The 21,487-nt window shown below is 34.2% G+C and overlaps 1 protein-coding gene and 1 long non-coding RNA gene across 2 annotated transcripts; both read right to left on the reverse strand.

The window, feature by feature from the left end:
- Positions 1-467: 467 nt before the first annotated feature.
- LOC140016564 (uncharacterized) lies at positions 468-1,204 on the reverse strand. Its single transcript, XM_072070115.1, has 2 exons — positions 1,052-1,204; positions 468-839 (listed from the first exon to the last, which is right to left on the reverse strand). The coding sequence occupies exons 1-2, from the start codon at positions 1,202-1,204 to the stop codon at positions 468-470; spliced, it is 525 nt and encodes a 174-aa protein (XP_071926216.1).
- A 4,054-nt stretch (positions 1,205-5,258) lies between these two features.
- LOC140016868 (uncharacterized) lies at positions 5,259-19,679 on the reverse strand. The gene is made up of 2 exons (XR_011823112.1): positions 19,258-19,679; positions 5,259-11,727 (listed from the first exon to the last, which is right to left on the reverse strand). It is a non-coding gene; the product is annotated as an uncharacterized lncRNA (long non-coding RNA).
- Positions 19,680-21,487: the final 1,808 nt, after the last annotated feature.

The raw sequence follows: 21,487 nt of genomic DNA on the forward strand, positions 1-21,487 counted from the left end.
TCAGAGATTCAGACAATGCATGTAAGGACAGTTCCATAGTTTGCCCTGGATTTCCTGTCTGTTCATCCTGCTCACCTATTGAATCTTCAAAAGTAGCATCCTCTTCCTCCTCTAGTATCATACAGTTCACATGTCCTAGCTTACACTAGTGGCCTATGCTGTATTTTTCACCACATTTGAAACACAGTCCTTTACTCCTCCTGAACTGCAGTTCTTGTGCTGAGATCTTTTTCAATTCTTTAGAGTCCTTTACTCCTCCTGAACTGCAGTTCTTGTGCTGAGATCTTTTTCAATTCTTTAGTGTCCTCCTGCAATCTGTTATTGAACCTAGGGGTCTTAAGAGTATTATTGACAGGAACCTTATAGGTGTTGCTACCTACAGCTAAGGTATTTCCCCTTGAAAATCCAAATCTATTCTTCCCAGACCGTTTGGAGTTCTCTTTGGAGTTTTTATTCTACACTTTGAGCTAGTACTCTTGCCACTGAGATAGCTCAAAAGTCTCTGTCAATGTATCAGGTTTCAGCATTCTAATCATAGGTTTGATCTCCTCATATAAGCCACTAATGAAGCTAGAGATAAAATAGTTCTCATCCAAATTCCTATTCTTAATCAACATCAATGATTTCAACTCCTCAAATTTTTCCTGATATTCTTCTACACTGCCATCTTGTTGCAATTTGTTAAATTCTTCTACCACATCCTTGCAAATACTGTCTGTGAATCTTTTGCATAACAGATCTCCAAATTCTGTCCAACTCAATCCAGGTTTTTCAAGTTTTATACCTCGGAACCACTTATCAGCCTTTTCATCTAGGTACATTTCTATTATTTCGACCTTCTGATTATCCAGAATTTGATAGTTCATAAAGTATTTGTCACATTTGCACAACTACTCTCTAGGATTTTCCCCAGTAAACAGCTGCAAGTCTATCTTAGGTGGATTAGGAAGCTGATACTTACCCCAATCTCTTTTGTAGGCATTCTATTGTTCACCTTCAGGTTGCAATCTCTGATGAGCTGGAGATGTAGGAAAATTGGCGTCTAATCCACCGTAATTCTTTCCGCTCTATCCGCAATCTTGTCCTTCGCAAGAGTCATCTTTGACAGAAGTACGTTGAACTTCTGATCCAAAGACTTGCTGAAATTCTGCTCCATTCTTGTCAATAGATTCTCCATTCGCTTGTCGTTTTCTTCCAATTCCATTTCAGATTGTTCTTAAGCTGTTGTTGCTCTGATTGATGGGAAAGCAGAGATTCCATCAATTCTTAGATTCCATCAATTCTTGGAGCTTGACTTCTTGCCTTTTTACTTGTTCTTCCAATGATCTGAATCTCGTACCTTCCGCCATGGAATTTGCTCGTGCTTCAAGGATCTAAGCTCTGATTACCAATTGTTATGATCTAAAGTAGAAATCATACAATTAGATAGGCAGATAGTTGAAGAATAAGAAGAAGAAGAAGACTGAGAAAGAGAACAAATGAGAGAGAATTAGAAGAGAGAGAATTGAGAGGGAAACAACTAAAATCTGTTATTACTTGTCTGACTGGACCTACGTGGGCCCCACTCTTATTACATTTCCCTAACTCAGCCACTAATCGCCCTAACTAACGTTTGAATCCTATTAATTGGAACGACATCGTTCTGTGACCCAATTTCCCCAAATTGCTGATTCCTAAATTCTAACCCAATTACCCGCCACCTAACAGATACTAGCAAGGTTTCATTGCCAGTTGGAGTCTCCATGGCATTTTAGTTGTTTGAAGTTTTCCGCCTCTACTTGCTTCCTCTCCCCTCCCTTAAGTTAGTCGCTTATCATAATTGAGTTTTGTGATAGGCAAGCTAACCAAGGTTTGTTTCTTTTTCTGCCTAAAGCACAAGATAAGTAGATTTGGTTTTAGATTCTTCAACGATTAAATGGAACTTCTTCGTTTACTAATACCTACTTGAACTTTTGATGACTTCCTAATCCTATTTTGTCTCTTCCTATTCTGGATACCAACGATCATATCATAGCTAACATCTAGATGGCACTGGTAGTGTGCTAAATTGATATATATTTTGTGTCTATTCTCCTTTTATTTTAGTAGATTTTTATGTTATTATGTGGATTCGAATTAAGTTTTGTATTTTGTTGGTGTCTTAGGAATTTGAAATAAAAAGAATTTAAAAAGAGTTGTTGAAAAAATTATTTGATGTGAAGCACATGCATATCTTAAAGAGGTTGCAAAATTCAAAAGTATGGAACTAGGACTAATTTCAGATGATCGATTATTTCTGTGTAACTCTGGAGAAGAGACAAGAATTCTATTCTCTTTGGGAAGCCCTATTTTTATTGAAGATAATTAGTTAGGATATTATTTTATCATTATCTATGAAAGTAGATTATTCCAGTTGGGAAGGAAGATAATTCCTTTTAGTAGATACTTTTTAGAAGATATCTTCTTGAGTGGAAACATGGATAAATCCCTAATCCTGGCTGTCCATTTAGAATATCGTAGTTAGTTAGTTTTACTTCTTTTTCTTCTCTCAAGACTCTAGAAAATATCAATAATTTTCTTGGTCACTTTTTTCCAAGAGGCGTGGCTAAGTTCTTTCTGGTCAAAGAATAAATTGAAGAATTAGTTCTACAAACAACTGCGATCGAATTTATTTTAACTATTTCTTTCATTAATTGGTATTTGTATATTTCCTTATTTTACTATTCATAATTATTGTGTTGGTTGGATATCTAGATCTCGGTACTTAATTCGACTAAATAATCTACTGCTAATTAACACAGTTAAATCTGTAATTGTTTTGCTATTTTAATCCTCGTAGTGACTGCATAATTGGGTTTTTGTTAAAGAGACATGCAATCTAACTTAAATGAATCCTCATATCGTATTTGTTGGTTAGAACAAAATTTTTACATTCCTTAATACAATTATGAAATTAAATTCTACGGTCGTATCTAGAGTTATCTTTCGATTAGAAAAGTAGTTAATGGCCGTACCTTAACTATTGAAAAAATAAGAAAAAACTGATTGTTGGAGATTATTGACAACTATAACCAACTTATCAATGAATGCTTGAATTTATTTTTGCATCAATGACCATGAATCATTTTTGAAGTTATTCCTTTGGCTAGAGTCATCGTTATCATTATTTAGATTTAATTAATTTTTGCATGTTTCCTTTGTTAGAGTTAATTAGTTAGTTTAATTTTCTAGGAAAAATCCCCCCATTTAACTCTTGCTTTAGAAAGAAATAAATCAGTCAATTCATGTGAAGACGATTCTATTTACCATTGTGCTTTGATGACTATATATATATATATATATATATATATATATATATATATATATATATATATATATATATATATATATTGTGGAATAGGTAATTATTTTAATTGGCTAACAACTTGTTAGGTACCTTAAAATAATGCATGAGATATTTTCTGGCAAATCCTTTGTGTTTTTTTTCTTTTTTTTTCCCCTTAAAGTTTTGCTTGTCACCTACTAATTGTTGTAACTATTTTAACGTAGGCGTACATTGTTCATTCAAACTTTTGGGAGGTCAGCATTTGCTTCTGGATTGAAGAACGATGTCTTTTGCTCTTGTAATGTTCGGCCCGCAGATATTTGCGTTTGGACTTGGTTTGCTTTTGTAAAGTTGTCTTGACTTAGATGTGAAATTTCGGATACATACTACTTTATAAAAATATTTGTAGGGTGGTGTTGAATTTATCTACTCAATTGTGAATTGTGAATTTGTTTCTTTGTTTGAAAATTTAATGCCTTATGCTGCCTGATTTTTTTGTGCCAACACATGGCTATAGGAGTTACTTGTCCAGTTTTTTGTTTTATTTCATTTTATTTTCACGTGTCCTCACTTGTGCTTATTTCAATGTACAATTTCATCTTGAAAATCCAGATAGCTGAAACGGCCATACTGCATGACAGGATAATGCAAATCAACTTTAGATGAATGCTAACATGTTATTATTGACAATGAAGGTAAAACTTTTATGTTGCCACCTGAGAGAGTTCAGAATCAAGTACCATTCTTTGAGAAAGAACCTTTTGTTAGTAAAATACTTTGATTTGGGATTGGGAAATGAACAAATTTTTTAACAAGCTCAAATATTTTACAGCAACGAAACTACGTGTAAAGTTGCTCAAATTACAGGCTCCGTTTGGCAAGTGAATTTTTTGGATATTTGTCTAATACTTTACTGTAACTTACTGTAGAAGTTTTTAAAAATTTTTTTGAAGTGTATGTTTTTTTGAATATTTTGAAGTGTATAGTTTAAAATTTTTGAGAAGTTTTTTGAGGTTACTGTCGCGCCCCATTTTTCGCGATGGAAAAGAAAGTAAATAAGAAGGTGTTTATAAAAAGATGTGATTTATTAATAATAGATAAAAAAAGGACCTAGAATGGGACTTAAAAAGAATGCGACAATTTGGGTCCAAAATTTAGTCTAAAAGGGTTTTTAAGAAAAAATAGGAGTCGCCACTTGGTATGGGGTTTTGGTGTACCAAGTCACCCAAAAAATATTTTTGACAAAAATAAAATAAAACCCTTTTCGACAACTCCAGGTCTTTGAAAAAAGAGAAAATGAGTTCGGGAGTCACGGTTGAAGAAAGGGAAGGCAAAGGTTCAATTAATTCAAATCTAAGGCACCCTTTCAACCTAGTCTAAGCTAGTTGCGAGGTTTAGCCAAAATTTTCCTAATCTAACCCTTGATTTTATCATATTTGGATGTTTCTTACATAGATGCAAACCTAAATTTATAAAATATCGAAAAGATCAAAATGTTCATTCAAGGGTTTAATTGAACCAATCACATTAATTGCGAAGGCCAAAATAATTCCTTGAAGGTGTCACGAGTATGCAAATGATGAAATTAAAAGAAAAGAAAAGAAAATTAAATTATATACATAAGGTATAAGTGAGCAAAGAAAAATGAATGCAAGCATAACGGGTATGGGGGACAAAAATTCGTGACATGATTTTCTTATGTAGGGATTAATGGAGTATTTAAACTAAAAAGTTATAATCACCCCATTTCCCATATTTAAAGAATAATTCTCCTAATATGAACAGGCAAATGAACTAATTTAAATGAAATGCAATTCTAAATGACATGATTAACACATATAGAGGATATGGGGTAATGTAATAGGGAATATTATACAATATGAGAAAAATCCTAAAGATAAAAAAATATGCATGAAAATGTAATGAATATCACACAAAATGAATCTAGCGCAAGATGACCTAAAGGGTCTAGCGTTGGACTAGCCCATTTCTAAAAATCCTTGCTAGCGTTGGACTAGCAAGTAAGCGGAGGGAGAAACCACAACTAGCGTTGGACTAGTGTGGTGACGTCATGCATTAACAATTCATAGCGAAACAAATAAAACATAAATTAAAACAAATAAACACATAAGAGCACGTAACACATAACACGTAAACATAATATCTAGATGCCAAAATCCTAAGAAAAACGGACAAAACACATAACACATAAGCCACATAAACACGCAACCTATCTATTACATCGGGGGCGCCTAACTACAATCTAGAAGGGAAAAATATAATAAAACAAATCTAATTATCCTATCTATTACATTTTTTGAGGTATTTAAATGCCTCTTGAATCATTATAAAAATTAACTAAAACATATATAAGAAAATTTGAATGAATATTTAAATCAAGTAAATAAAGCATATAAAAATATATAAACACATAGGAACAAATAGGAGCACATAAGAGCACGTAATTGACATTGAAATAATAAAATAGGGGTACCTCCCGTTTGAAGTGGTGACTAAATGGAGTCAAATTGTCCTATTTATACTCACAATGAACAAAAGAATCATGGCACCACTTTAATTGAAAATAATAATAATGTTAAAATACTAAATTCACATTAACATGTCAAACGCAAAGAAATTTAAGAACATCTAAAAATTGCAAGTTGAATATGTTCAAAAATAACATAATTAGTTATTAAAGAAAAGAAACAATCATAATAAAGAGAGTCAAAATTCATCAGGGACTGAATTGCAAAGATTGAAAACTTTTAGGGACAGAAGTTATATTTTTCCAAAGTTTAAGGGTCAAAATTAAATGAAAGATAAAATTCAGGGACCAAAATGCAATTAATTTAAGGACCTAGGTGAAAGGAATTTAAAATGTTCTGGGCCACAATAAAACTACTCCAAAGACCAGGGGCCAAAGTGCAAATCGTAACCAGATCTGGGCAAGAACAAGGGCATCGGGCCGCTCTTTTATTTTACTTGGGCCAAACCTACCTAAGCCCAACTGAAAACCCAAGCTAAAACACACAGGCCAGCCCGTCCTTTTATCCCTCAAACCCAGCCAGAATACATGGGCTCCAACCTCTTAGCCCAACGGAAAACCCAAAAAAAATAAACCAGAACCCAACTCCAAAACCCAACCAAAACTAACTCTTGGCCCATTAGAAAAATAAACATTAGCCCAATTCCCTTTTTTCTTTCTTTTCTTTTCTTTCTTTTTTTTTCTTCTTCTTCTTTCTTTTCTTTCTTCCCCATTCGTTCCGTCTCTTCTTCTTCCCAGGCGAGCTGAAGCTTCAGCTGGCGGCCATGGTGGTCGCCGGTGGCGCCGCCGCCGCCGACCGCTACCGCCGGTGACCTCTCCGGTTACCAAAAATCCTCAAAATACACCCCCTCACTCGATTTTTCGCGTAGGTTCCATTTCCGGAGTTAGTTTTTACAAAAGATGATCTGAAAGTGGCCAAAAAGTCAAAATACAGTCCAGTTTTTATTTTTTAAAACACCCAAATCTTTCACCAAAAATCATAAAAAATATATTACAATGCTCCTTATAACCTCTATAATACAACTATGATTTTAATTTGACAAGAAAACAACATAAAGAGACTAGAATAAAGCAAAACAGCCCCTAAAATTCATTTTTTCCATTTTGGCATTTTCACAAACACTTGACATGCATTCATAGGCCCGTTTCTTTTTTCTTAGTTATGTGCATGAATTGTCCCAAAAATTAGCAACCCAACAACCAAGGAAACCAGCAAAAGCAAAAGAAAATTAAACAATGAAGCATGGATTTAATGTGCTAAACAAAACTAAAAATTACCTCAATGTAGGTGGCAATCGCTTGGTTGAAGTTTCTGATGCAAAGCTCCAATTATCCAACTGGTTGCTGCCTTGTTGTGTGCAAAATGTGTTGGAAAAATATTGGGAGAGATGAGAGCCGAGAGAAGGAGAGGCGTTATTCTTTTTTTTTTCTTTTTTTTCGGTTGAGAGACCAGAGAAAGAGCCGAGGGAATTTTTTTTCTTGTCTGTTTTTGTTTCTTGTCTGTTAAGAGCTAGCCGAGAGAGGGAGGGAAAATTTTTTCCTTTCTTCCTTCTTCTGTCCTGGAGAAAGCCGAGAGATGTCTTGTAGCCAAAATGGAGCTTGTGTGCTGAATCTTCCAAAATGATGATTTCTCAATTAATGAAAAGACAAGTCCATGGCCATTGAGTGTGAAAATGGGTTAATAGTTAATTTGGTGAAACAAAATGATTTTTTGATTTTTTTTTATTTTTGTTGTTTTGTTTTTTTTTTTTCTCTTTTCGTAAAGCAAACCTGCAAAAAATGAGAAAATGTACATTAAAATACAAGAAAATAAATAACTTATTAAATAGAAAAATCCTGGGAAAATATTAAAAATTGACAAAAATTTGGTGTCTACAGCTTGCCCCTCTTTGTCTAGAGTTTCAAAGAAACTCAAGACAAAGACGTAGACACCAAATTGCTTATCTGTCTCTTGTAGCTGCACCTGAACTAAAATAAACAAACCAACACTTGGCTGAAATTATTGGACAAAATGATGCAATAACATTGCAGAAAATGTGACCGGACCCATGTAGAGTTGCCTACGTATCCCACCATGGGAATCAGGTCAAACGTAGTTCAAATGCAAGTGAACCACAATGAAACAAGTGCATTGACCAACTGTGAACTTTGCAAAGTCGAAAAAGTTTGGTCTCTCAGAATTTCTAAACATGACACACAAAATGAATGAGAAAGCACAATTATTAATCAAAACAGTCAAGAAAGTAACTTGTCATAACTAGAAAAAGATGCGCGGAGGGACGCGATTACGCTCCAACAGGAAATTAAATTGTCAAGAAGGGGGAGATAGAAGGGTGCGCGGTGGACGCTGAGACTCACCAACAGGAATTTAAATTTGTCAAGAATGAGAGGTAGAAGGGTGCGCGGTGGACGCTGAGACTCACCAACAGGAAATTAAATTGATGCGCGGAGGGACGCGATTACGCTCCAACAGGAATTTAAATTTGTCAAGAATAGGAGATAGAAGGGTGCGCGGTGGACGCTGAGACTCACCAACAGGAATTTAAATTGATGCGCGGAGGGACGCGATTACGCTCCAACAGGAAATTAAATGGTCAAGAATGGGAGGTAGAAGGGTGCGCGGTGGACGCTGAGACTCACCAACAGAAATTTAAATTGATGCGCGGAGGGACGCGATTACGCTCCAACAGGAATTTAAATTTGTCAAGAATGGGAGATAGAAGGGTGCGCGGTGGACGCTGAGACTCACCAACAGGAAATTAAATTGATGCGCGGAGGGACGCGATTACGCTCCAACAGAAAATTAAATTTGTCAAGAAGGGGGATAGAAGGGTGCGCGGTGAACGCTGAGACTCACCAACAGGAATTTAAATTGGTGCGCGGAGGGACGCGATTACGCTCCAACAGAAAATTAAATTTGTCAAGAAGGGGAGATAGAAGGGTGCGCGGTGGACGCTGAGACTCACCAACAGGAATTTAAGTTGATAGAAGGGAGATAGGAGGGTGCGCGGTGGACGCTGAGACTCACCAACAGAAATTTAAATTGTCTTTTAGAAAAAGATGCGCGGAGGGACGCGATTACGCTCCAACAGGAAATTTAAATATGATGATGATGATTGATTTTTTTTTTTTTATTTTTTTTTTGATTTAATGACCGATTGGTGGGACAGACTTTAACCCAATTAAATAAAAAATGGTCAGTGGGATACAAGCCAAACCTGCCTGATGATAAAAGACACGTTAGTGGGTTGGACCCGATGCTAACGGATGTAAAAGACAACACACGTTAGTGAGATATACTCGATACTAACAGTGATCAAAGACACGTTAGTGGGTTGGACCCGATGCTAACGGATATGAAAAGCAAAACACACGCTAGTGAGTCAATACTCGATGCTAACGGTGATCAAAGACACGTTAGTGGGTTGACCCGATGCTAACGGATATGAAAAAGCAAAACACACGCTAGTGAGTCAATACTCGATGCTAACGGTGATCAAAGACACGCTAGTGGGTTGAACCCGATGCTAACGGATATGAAAAAACAAAACACACGCTAGTGAGTCAATACTCGATGCTAACGGTGATAAAAGACATGACACACGTTATTGCATGAAAAAGTTTTTGAATACTTACCTGAAAAATCATTTCAGAAATTGACTCAATTTGAATCAATTTTTGTACAACCAATCATCTGTTTTGCATTTTGACCTTGTTGCTCAAGTTGGTGGATTTGTAATCTTCTTTTTTTTTTTTTCAAACTTTAGAAGAAATAAAAGAAACACACACATTTTTTTTGTTTTTTGTTTTTGAAAAGATCAAAAGTGATGAATTTTAAAACTTGAAAAATACTAATGACAACTCTCCCTTCAAAAGATTTAAGAGGTACATACATATGCCACTGCCCTCTCGATTTTAAAAGACTTTTTTTTTTCTTTCTTCTTTCTTCTTTTTTTTTTTCTTTTTCACAAAGCCGATTTAAAATGCATTACCAAAATTGGAGATCATTCCTCTGATATTTGCTCCAGCGTAAATCATGTTTAACAAAGACCACATTTTTCATACTTTCGAAAAGGCAGAAAAAGTGATCACATAATGCCACCACCCATGTGATCCTTTGTGATTCCTTTGGCCTTGAGAACCATGCAAGCATGATCTTTTGATGTCAAAACTGCTCCCCGAGAGTTGTGCTGCAACTTGTGTTGAATCTTCTCAATTTTCTAGCATCAGTCAGCCATACCTCACTTTGTACCACAAATCAACTTTTCTAATGACCAGATTTGAATGAATGGCCGGTATCTCAAGTGTCGACAACCCGCTTTTCATTCATGATTCTCTTGTGCTCCAAAATCTCACTTTTATGACCTTAGCCTTTCGGATTTTTACAAAGGTCACACCTTTTTATTTTATTTTGTTTTCATTTTCTATTGTTTTTCCTTTTTTTTCTTTTTTTTTTCTTTTCGTCCTTCTTTTTTTTCTTTTTCTTTTTCTTTGTCTTTTTCTTTCTTCCATTCCTTTGAAGACACTCTTTCAGGTTTTCACCTAATGAACAAATCTTTTTAACGACCTTTATCAACTCAAAAATGTATTTAAAGAAAGGATGGCATCAGCGCGACAACCCTTCCCATGTAAAAATGGTGAAGGTATATTGACATCATTTGCCATTTGATTAAGTGATTTTTATTAGAAATACCACTAAGGCGGAGGTCGAGACTTTATGATTTGATGGGGTCATGTGGGGTGTAGCAAAAGTGTTAAGGTTTCAAAGAAAAATTTTCAAAGAGGTTTCAAAAATCCTAAGACCGCATTCTATCAATATTTGCCCCAGTATGAGGGTATTAAAACCGAAAAAATTGCCCCAGTTTGGCTTTTGACTTCTTTTTTTTTCTTTTTTTTTTTTCATGACAAATAGGAGCTAAAAATTTGCCCTGGTGTGGGATTTGCAATCTTTAGGGGGCTATCAAAAAGAATGATTAAGTTATTCTGAAGGTTCAAAGGGAAAAATCAAGGGTAAGATATTCAAAGAGAAAAGAAGAAGGTTCGCCTTTAATCCACCCTAGATGGTATCTCAAAAAGAAAAATCACCTAATCAGATAAAGAATTTCTTACACATGTCTGAATTGATTGGCAGAGGAAAAACCTGTCCATCCAGTTCTGTGAGAATGGGTGTTCCTCCGGATAGCACTCTTTGAACAATAAATGGCCCTTGCCAAGTTGGAGCAAACTTTTCTTTAACCTCCTCTTGAATCGGAAGAATTTACTTCAAAACCTTATCCCTCACTTCAAATAAGCGAGATTTGTCTTTCTTGTCATAACTAACGAACCATCCTTTGATGATAGCATTGTCCATGACAAACATTCAACTTCTTTTTCATCAATTAGAGACAGCAACTCATTGTGCTCCTTAATCCATTCGATTTCTTCTGCCTGAGCCTTTGTCAAAATGTGCAAGGACGGAATCTCGGTTTTGGCATGTATTACCACTTCCATTACAGCATAAGAGGGCAAGGTGTTACCCCAACTTAGAAATGTAATCTCCAATGAAATGCTCCCAGAGTTCAATTGCAAAATTTCGCAAAATCGAAGGAAAAACTCTCTTTTTCTTTTTTCTTTTTTTTTCAATCTTTTTTTCTTTTCTTTTTTTTTCATTTTTTCCTCTTTTTTTTTCATTATTCTCTTTTTTTTTTCATTCCTCCTTTCTTTTCTTTTCTCTTTTTTTTTTTTCAAGTTGGCTGCTGAAGTATGTACTCCTTTTGAGCAAATAGCCGATCCTCCACTTTGCAATGTAGCATTATTGCTCCATTTTTATTTGTGATTAATCTCCAAATTTGCAAGTTTTGAATTGCACTTTTTCCTCGATCTCAACCATAAACACCTGCATAAGGGGAATTTTTCAATTTTTTTTTATTCTTTTTTTTGTGTTTTTTTTTTAAGCAATGATGTAACAATTAAGATTCATGCAAAGTATTGACTTATCAAGATTTTAAAAAATATATACTTGATCTTGGACATACCCTACAAATGTATTATAAAACTTTTTTTTTTTTTTTTTTTGCCTCAATGTGAACTTATTTGACAACATCTTGCAAATGTATTACAAAAAATTTGCCCCAATTTGGGCTTATTTTATTTGCAAAATAATCACATGCAATGTGAATAGAAACTACATTTTTCAAATGAAGAGTTTAAATATCATATCCAAACTCATGTAGAAGATTCCATGATAAATCCCTCAAAATAAGACCAAATTGTAAAAGATCTCTTCCTCATTTTGGGATCGGTGTTGAGGGAAAAGGATCACTTTTCTTATGAGCTCATCTTTTAGGACCAACCAAATGGGTATTATTCATGATTTTGAGGTGGTTCAGGGAGATGGTGTGCCAGGATCTGTCTTTTTTTTCCAAATTGTATCTAGCACATCTAATATCACATTTTGGTGAAAGCAAATAGTTTATCACTCTTATTTCTTGAGAAAACTCAGTCAACATATAAACTGTATAGGCTTGTAATATATAAGTAGAAACGATAGCTAAACATATAAAAACAGGTTATGGCCTTATGATCATGAGTGATTGGAAGATTCCTTAGAGGCAAGATTTTCACTTCAAATTGTCATGAAAGAGAAGTCAGCAATGGATTTTATGAGCTTGTAATGTGGCTTAACAACGATAGCTAAAAGAAATAAACTTTTCAAGGACAACGCACTTAAGATCGCATTCCTTAAAAAATTGCCCCAATTTTGGATTTAAAATCCGGGACCCCATTTGACTCTCTCTCTTTTTTTCTCAATCACTAGAGGGAATTCAGCATTGGATGTCTTTGCTTTTTCTTTTCTTTTCAGTTCATCATCATTTTTCACATTTTTCTTTTTTTTTTTTTTTTTACCAATATTGATATCCCAAAGTCAATGATAAAATTGAAAACTCCCTAATTTGGAGTGTAGATGGCCCTTCTTTCTTTTCGATATTGAATACCAAAATATCAATGGTAGAGTCAGAATCCCCCAACTTGTAATTCTTTCTTCTTTTTTTTTTTTTCACTCGTTTTCTTTATTTGATGTCCCTTTCAAAAATTTTGAACATCTTTGCCATTTTTCAATTCTCAAATCTCCTTCCCCAGTGTGGGGGTGCGATCATGAGTGCTTTTGGAACGAACCACCAATTTAGGCTCAAATGAGGATGCAAAGGATGGATAGTGTGTAGATAGGAGAAACGATAGCCAAAGTATCATTCTTATTTCTCATGACAACCAAAGTAAAGAATAGCCCATTGGGAAAATCCACTTCCTTTTGACATTTGAAAATTTCATCAATGTAGGGTTGTGATCACCAAGGCTCTTATTTGAAACAAAATTGTGCTTGCGATGGTTCAAAAAGGAGTCTGAATGATAAAAACTGTATGGATAGAGAAATGAAAGCCTAAAGCATCATCCCAAATTCCCAAAATAAGAAGTAATGTACATTTTTGCTTTCACTCAGATGTGGATTGAATCTGATTAGACACCCAGGACATTTTCACAGTAAAAAATTGTCTCACTTTGAAACTAGTCAACCAATGTGACTGATCTTAGAGGCTCAATAGAAGTGGACGAAAAAAAATGAAAAAGAAAAGTGTCGGGGTTGATATTCTATGACAAACTATCAAATTTGAATGACCCCTCTTTATTTTCGACTGCTCTCATTGAATAGTTTAGACCACAAATCTAGTGTATGCAAAGAATTTTGAGAATTGGACATACGCTCATGAATTTCGAACAAGAGGTCAAAAAAATTTCAATTTAGCCTTATTTCTTAGGATTCATCATGAAATCTCCCAATGAGCAAATAAAGAATGAGTATATACAAAACAATAGTTGTCTAAATAAAACTTTATTATTCAAATGTTTGAAAATTTCTCAAATATAATACATGTGAGAAAAAAAAATATCTCTAAAGAATACACTTTCAAATATATACACACTTTCTCTTTCTATCTTTTGAGACAAAATGGATTAGAAATAATGAATCAAGAGATTTTTGAGATGCTTTACACTAGCATTTTCAAATGGATTTTTCATTCTCTTTTTTTTTTCATTTCATTTTTTTTCACATTGTGGGATCTGCCCAAGAATCAAGTAACATTTGTAATTTTTCAAAATTTATTAGACCCAAAAATATTATCAGATATAGGAAAAATATATATTTTTTTTTTACCTTGTTAAAACAACTTTTATAAATGCAGGGGAGGGGGAAAAAATAAAAGCAAAATACCCAGAGTTAGTAAGCAAAACTGCAAAATCGGTATGCATGTCCTATGGGAGAGCCCTTTTATGCCAAGGGTTGGCCTAGCATGAAAATGCAATCCTCAGGGGTAGGCACCATACCATACCTGATGGATCCGATCGACTTATTGAAATTCGAATAGAAGACAATTTTAAAAAATTTGGTTAATTGGAGTGACAAGAGACAATTTGTTCTAATAAAATGAGGACAAAGTCCGAATGGATTGATTGCTTTGATTGACACATAAAGTGATATTAAAAATTAATTTAGTGCGAAAAGCTTATTTTTGAATGAATTGAAATGTCTCGACAAGTTTATTCAATAAACCATAGATCAAAACTTTTTTAAAAAAAAAAAAGAATAAACGGGCCAAATGGATCAAATGGAATTGATAATTAGTTCAAAAATTGATTAAATTATGCTAAAAGTGAATAAAACTGAACAAGTGGATTGGATGAAATTGAAAATTTACTAAACAATTGACTGAATTATCCTAAAAAAAATAATGGATTTGATGAAATTGAAAATTTACTAAAAAATTAACGATTTAGTCACAATTGATTGGATTGTCCTAAAAATTGAATAAGCTGGTAAAATTAATTGGATGAAATTGACGATTTATTCAAAATTGACTGGATTGACCTAAAGTGAATAAATTGGTCAAGATGGATTGGATGGAATTGACAGTTTATTCACAAATCGACTGGATCACTGGCCAAATAAACAGAATGAAATTGATGATTTATTCAAAATGAAAATGAAATTAAAAAAAAATGAGCAAAATTGTATGGGTCGAATGATCTATAAAAAAAAATCGATTCAATCATCTTAGATACAAAAATGAAATGAATGAAATTGATGATTTATCCAAATCGATGGAATTGTCTGCCCATTGGTAGTTTCAAAAAAATCAGTGTGATTTATTAGTCTATGAGCCTTCAGAAATCAAAATTTGGCCTTAACATACTTATCATCTCAACGATGAGGAATTTGTGAATTTCTTCAACTTAATGTCCTTTACGCAAGGGATTTTTACCAATTCTGATAAAATGGCCAAAAGGTGATTATTAAAGGCTCATATTCTAATGCGTAAAAACTGTTCCATCATTCTCAATGCCGTCACACAAAAAGGATCGAATCCTACCTTACCTTGTGCACTACCCCTTTGGATGGTACACAAAATATAAACATGCAAATCTCATTGGATTATATATCCGAAACAAAAGGTGGTTTATTCCTATAACGAGATTCCCTAAATGGCATTCCCTCTAAGGTTTATGCATGATACCAATTTATCTAAGCGACTAAATATGCAGTATACAAATGAAACATGACCTAGAAGAACCCCCTTTTGTATGCCGGGGTGAGTCTAAAATGAAATGTAATTATGCTGTAAATGCGAAGTATTAAATTTAAACGTGTCATATCAAACAGGGTAGGCTCCTAGAGAGTACCATGCCAGAACTCTTATTTTCTAGGGCTTATGAATGCAATGGAGACAAAAATCAAGAAAAGTTAGTTCAATCAGACAAATACATATAACACATTGTAGCAAAACAATACAAAGAGAGAAAGCAATAAAAGGAAAAGAGGGGTTAGATCCCTCCCCTCGTGAATTGTGTCCCTAATAGGGTAAGGCAGACTCTACCTTAGATAAACTATCATGGATGCATGAGGTATCGGCTCACTAATGCATCTAGACTCGATAGGTTTTAGGTCCCCGAGCCTTCAGACTTGAAAACCAAAGGTCATTAATCCCAAGGTTTTTTGTCGGTGGCTCGAGCGATTCCCCAGACATTGCTACGTGCACGTCGTGCCACGGCCACATGTCCAAGTGAATCTATAAAAAATCCTCAATCTTCGACTAAAAGCTAAAGGTCATCAACCCAAAGCTTAAAATGGAAGATTGAGTGACCCCTCGGATCATGCTACGCACACGTCGTGTCGCGATCACACGTCCAAGTGGGTCGCCTAATCCTAACAGGGAAGAGTGGCGTGGCAAGCCACTAAAAGAAAAATAAATTAGGGACAAAAGATAAAACGTATGCACGTATGCTAGTGCTTGGTTTGGAGGGGAAGGATCGAGAACCAATGCGAGGCTCTAGGGTAATATTCCCCACCCCCCAAATGCAAAGCGCGAAACAAAAGTAAATAAATAAATCATTCATCACATACACGTAAGACGAGGAACAATTACGAGTGTGAAATGCAAAACATCCTAAAAAAGAAAAATGCAACCTAAAACATCCAAATATGATAAATATAAGGGTTAAAGAGAGAAAAGACGACTAAACCAAGTGCTTGGACTCTCTAACGTCCCCAGTGGAGTCGCCAAGTTGTCGCGCCCCATTTTTCGCGATGGAAAAGAAAGTAAATAAGAAGGTGTTTATAAAAAGATGTGATTTATTAATAATAGATAAAAAAAGGACCTAGAATGGGACTTAAAAAGAATGCGACAATTTGGGTCCAAAATTTAGTCTAAAAGGGTTTTTAAGAAAAAATAGGAGTCGCCACTTGGTATGGGGTTTTGGTGTACCAAGTCACCCAAAAAATATTTTTGACAAAAATAAAATAAAACCCTTTTCGACAACTCCAGGTCTTTGAAAAAAGAGAAAATGAGTTCGGGAGTCACGGTTGAAGAAAGGGAAGGCAAAGGTTCAATTAATTCAAATCTAAGGCACCCTTTCAACCTAGTCTAAGCTAGTTGCGAGGTTTAGCCAAAATTTTCCTAATCTAACCCTTGATTTTATCATATTTGGATGTTTCTTACATAGATGCAAACCTAAATTTATAAAATATCGAAAAGATCAAAATGTTCATTCAAGGGTTTAATTGAACCAATCACATTAATTGCGAAGGCCAAAATAATTCCTTGAAGGTGTCACGAGTATGCAAATGATGAAATTAAAAGAAAAGAAAAGAAAATTAAATTATATACATAAGGTATAAGTGAGCAAAGAAAAATGAATGCAAGCATAACGGGTATGGGGGACAAAAATTCGTGACATGATTTTCTTATGTAGGGATTAATGGAGTATTTAAACTAAAAAGTTATAATCACCCCATTTCCCATATTTAAAGAATAATTCTCCTAATATGAACAGGCAAATGAACTAATTTAAATGAAATGCAATTCTAAATGACATGATTAACACATATAGAGGATATGGGGTAATGTAATAGGGAATATTATACAATATGAGAAAAATCCTAAAGATAAAAAAATATGCATGAAAATGTAATGAATTTCACACAAAATGAATCTAGCGCAAGATGACCTAAAGGGTCTAGCGTTGGACTAGCCCATTTCTAAAAATCCTTGCTAGCGTTGGACTAGCAAGTAAGCGGAGGGAGAAACCACAACTAGCGTTGGACTAGTGTGGTGACGTCATGCATTAACAATTCATAGCGAAACAAATAAAACATAAATTAAAACAAATAAACACATAAGAGCACGTAACACATAACACGTAAACATAATATCTAGATGCCAAAATCCTAAGAAAAACGGACAAAACACATAACACATAAGCCACATAAACACGCAACCTATCTATTACATCGGGGGCGCCTAACTACAATCTAGAAGGGAAAAATATAATAAAACAAATCTAATTATCCTATCTATTACATTTTTTGAGGTATTTAAATGCCTCTTGAATCATTATAAAAATTAACTAAAACATATATAAGAAAATTTGAATGAATATTTAAATCAAGTAAATAAAGCATATAAAAATATATAAACACATAGGAACAAATAGGAGCACATAAGAGCACGTAATTGACATTGAAATAATAAAATAGGGGTACCTCCCGTTTGAAGTGGTGACTAAATGGAGTCAAATTGTCCTATTTATACTCACAATGAACAAAAGAATCATGGCACCACTTTAATTGAAAATAATAATAATGTTAAAATACTAAATTCACATTAACATGTCAAACGCAAAGAAATTTAAGAACATCTAAAAATTGCAAGTTGAATATGTTCAAAAATAACATAATTAGTTATTAAAGAAAAGAAACAATCATAATAAAGAGAGTCAAAATTCATCAGGGACTGAATTGCAAAGATTGAAAACTTTTAGGGACAGAAGTTATATTTTTCCAAAGTTTAAGGGTCAAAATTAAATGAAAGATAAAATTCAGGGACCAAAATGCAATTAATTTAAGGACCTAGGTGAAAGGAATTTAAAATGTTCTGGGCCACAATAAAACTACTCCAAAGACCAGGGGCCAAAGTGCAAATCGTAACCAGATCTGGGCAAGAACAAGGGCATCGGGCCGCTCTTTTATTTTACTTGGGCCAAACCTACCTAAGCCCAACTGAAAACCCAAGCTAAAACACACAGGCCAGCCCGTCCTTTTATCCCTCAAACCCAGCCAGAATACATGGGCTCCAACCTCTTAGCCCAACGGAAAACCCAAAAAAAATAAACCAGAACCCAACTCCAAAACCCAACCAAAACTAACTCTTGGCCCATTAGAAAAATAAACATTAGCCCAATTCCCTTTTTTCTTTCTTTTCTTTTCTTTCTTTTTTTTTCTTCTTCTTCTTTCTTTTCTTTCTTCCCCGTTCGTTCCGTCTCTTCTTCTTCCCAGGCGAGCTGAAGCTTCAGCTGGCGGCCATGGTGGTCGCCGGTGGCGCCGCCGCCGCCGACCGCTACCGCCGGTGACCTCTCCGGTTACCAAAAATCCTCAAAATACACCCCCTCACTCGATTTTTCGCGTAGGTTCCATTTCCGGAGTTAGTTTTTACAAAAGATGATCTGAAAGTGGCCAAAAAGTCAAAATACAGTCCAGTTTTTATTTTTTAAAACACCCAAATCTTTCACCAAAAATCATAAAAAATATATTACAATGCTCCTTATAACCTCTATAATACAACTATGATTTTAATTTGACAAGAAAACAACATAAAGAGACTAGAATAAAGCAAAACAGCCCCTAAAATTCATTTTTTCCATTTTGGCATTTTCACAAACACTTGACATGCATTCATAGGCCCGTTTCTTTTTTCTTAGTTCTGTGCATGAATTGTCCCAAAAATTAGCAACCCAACAACCAAGGAAACCAGCAAAAGCAAAAGAAAATTAAACAATGAAGCATGGATTTAATGTGCTAAACAAAACTAAAAATTACCTCAATGTAGGTGGCAATCGCTTGGTTGAAGTTTCTGATGCAAAGCTCCAATTATCCAACTGGTTGCTGCCTTGTTGTGTGCAAAATGTGTTGGAAAAATATTGGGAGAGATGAGAGCCGAGAGAAGGAGAGGCGTTATTCTTTTTTTTTTCTTTTTTTTCGGTTGAGAGACCAGAGAAAGAGCCGAGGGAATTTTTTTTCTTGTCTGTTTTTGTTTCTTGTCTGTTAAGAGCTAGCCGAGAGAGGGAGGGAAAATTTTTTCCTTTCTTCCTTCTTCTGTCCTGGAGAAAGCCGAGAGATGTCTTGTAGCCAAAATGGAGCTTGTGTGCTGAATCTTCCAAAATGATGATTTCTCAATTAATGAAAAGACAAGTCCATGGCCATTGAGTGTGAAAATGGGTTAATAGTTAATTTGGTGAAACAAAATGATTTTTTGATTTTTTTTTTATTTTTGTTGTTTTGTTTTTTTTTTTTCTCTTTTCGTAAAGCAAACCTGCAAAAAATGAGAAAATGTACATTAAAATACAAGAAAATAAATAACTTATTAAATAGAAAAATCCTGGGAAAATATTAAAAATTGACAAAAATTTGGTGTCTACAGTTACTGTAACTAATGTTTTTAAAAAACTTGTAGCAGACAAACTTAGCAAAAAACTTGGTTCCCAAACAAGATGCATTTCATGGTTGGATTTTTAATGCCGTCCAAGATTTGGATTTTTATTTTTATGAGCAATCCAATTTACAAGAAAGTTATTTGGAGTAGTGTTAGGTGTTGGCTCTTCTTTTTTTCACTTCGTTATCAATAACGACATTTTATCTATAATGCAAAATTAGTGTAAAGTGTTGATGTATAATAACACGCTAGATTTTCTCATTAATCTCTTAAAGTCAAATCTTCTTTTGTATTGTCAACGGCCCTATTTGGTACTTGAGTTTTTTACCAAGTTTGTCTGCTACAAAATTTTTAAAAAACTTTAGCTACAGTAAGTTCAAAAAACTTTTCAAAATTTTTAAATTATACATTTCAAAATATTCAAAAATTTACATATTTCAAAAATTTTTTTAAAAAACTTCTACAATAAGTTACGGTAAAATTTTAAATAAACATCCAAAAAACTCACTTGCCAAACATTGTTTAAGTAGACAAGTGAGATCCAATGAATCTAGCAAAAGCATGCAATTTGCAATAAAAATTTCCTTTCCTTGCCCTGTTTGACTACATATTTTTTTTGAAACATCAAAACCTCCATTCATGTCAAATCTTGAAGAGCCGTAACAGTAACAACCTTGAGGAAGTTTACAAACCATACTGTACTTCCCTCGAGAGACAAAGACATTCTTGACACGATGTGGGCAGGAACATTGTTGGTCCTATTCACATAACTAACTTAATTCATGGCATACGATCACTACCCTGTTTGACTATAAATGCCAATGACTATCATCGCTGCTGTCATGGTCCCACTCAACAAACGGAACGGGTGGCTTTGTGTGATTTTGTTTAACCTTCTATATTTGTTTGGATTGAGCATTATTTATTCAATTTTATTTACTTATATCATCATTATAATTTTTAATACGTCTTTTTATTTTTTTAATTATCTTTTTATCTTACATACATCACATCACAAAAAATATTATAATAAAAATATTTCAAATAATTTTAAATAATTTACAATCCAAACAAACCCGTAATTTGCCGTGGAAAATCATAGTATATAGTATTACTTAAAAAAACTCCAAGATGGAGCCTCAGGTCCCTAGTTCGAACCTTGCTGCCAGCAAGTTGGGTGGTGAATAGTCTGCGGGGTCCACTCCCTGCGGGACACACAAAAAAAAAAAAAAAAACTCCAAATTATTCCGCTAAAGTTTTCATAGTACTATCATGAATGCAAGTGGGGTATTTATTGAACTACAATTATTGCATCGGACGGTGACTCTTGGCTGCGCATATGATTTTGACTTTTGATAAGTTGACTTCAAATTTGCTTGAATTGGGATAAATTATTTTAACCCTTTTCCTTACTTTGGACTGTAAAAGAGAATTAATCAGATTTTGTAACAACATCAATTTCTTTTACTATAACATAAATACTCATGCAAATAACATTAATTAGTGTCTTTGAATTGCAAAATTATCCCAAATAATATTTTGCTTACACCTCAAACACATTTTCTAATTCACTTTTTTATATTTCCAACTAATTTTTATCTCACATACATCATATCA

Source organism: Coffea arabica, chromosome 11c (assembly GCF_036785885.1).
Source record: "Coffea arabica cultivar ET-39 chromosome 11c, Coffea Arabica ET-39 HiFi, whole genome shotgun sequence".
Taxonomy (NCBI): domain Eukaryota; kingdom Viridiplantae; phylum Streptophyta; class Magnoliopsida; order Gentianales; family Rubiaceae; genus Coffea; species Coffea arabica.

Excerpts from the sequence above, each read along its gene's own strand:
- LOC140016564 (XM_072070115.1), bottom strand. The coding sequence starts at position 1,204 with ATGGAATTGGAAGAAAACGACAAGCGAATGGAGAATCTATTGACAAGA. Across the intron at positions 840-1,051 it reads ATAGAGCGGAAAGAATTACG|AAGGTCGAAATAATAGAAAT; the intron begins GTGGATTAGACG and ends CTGGATAATCAG.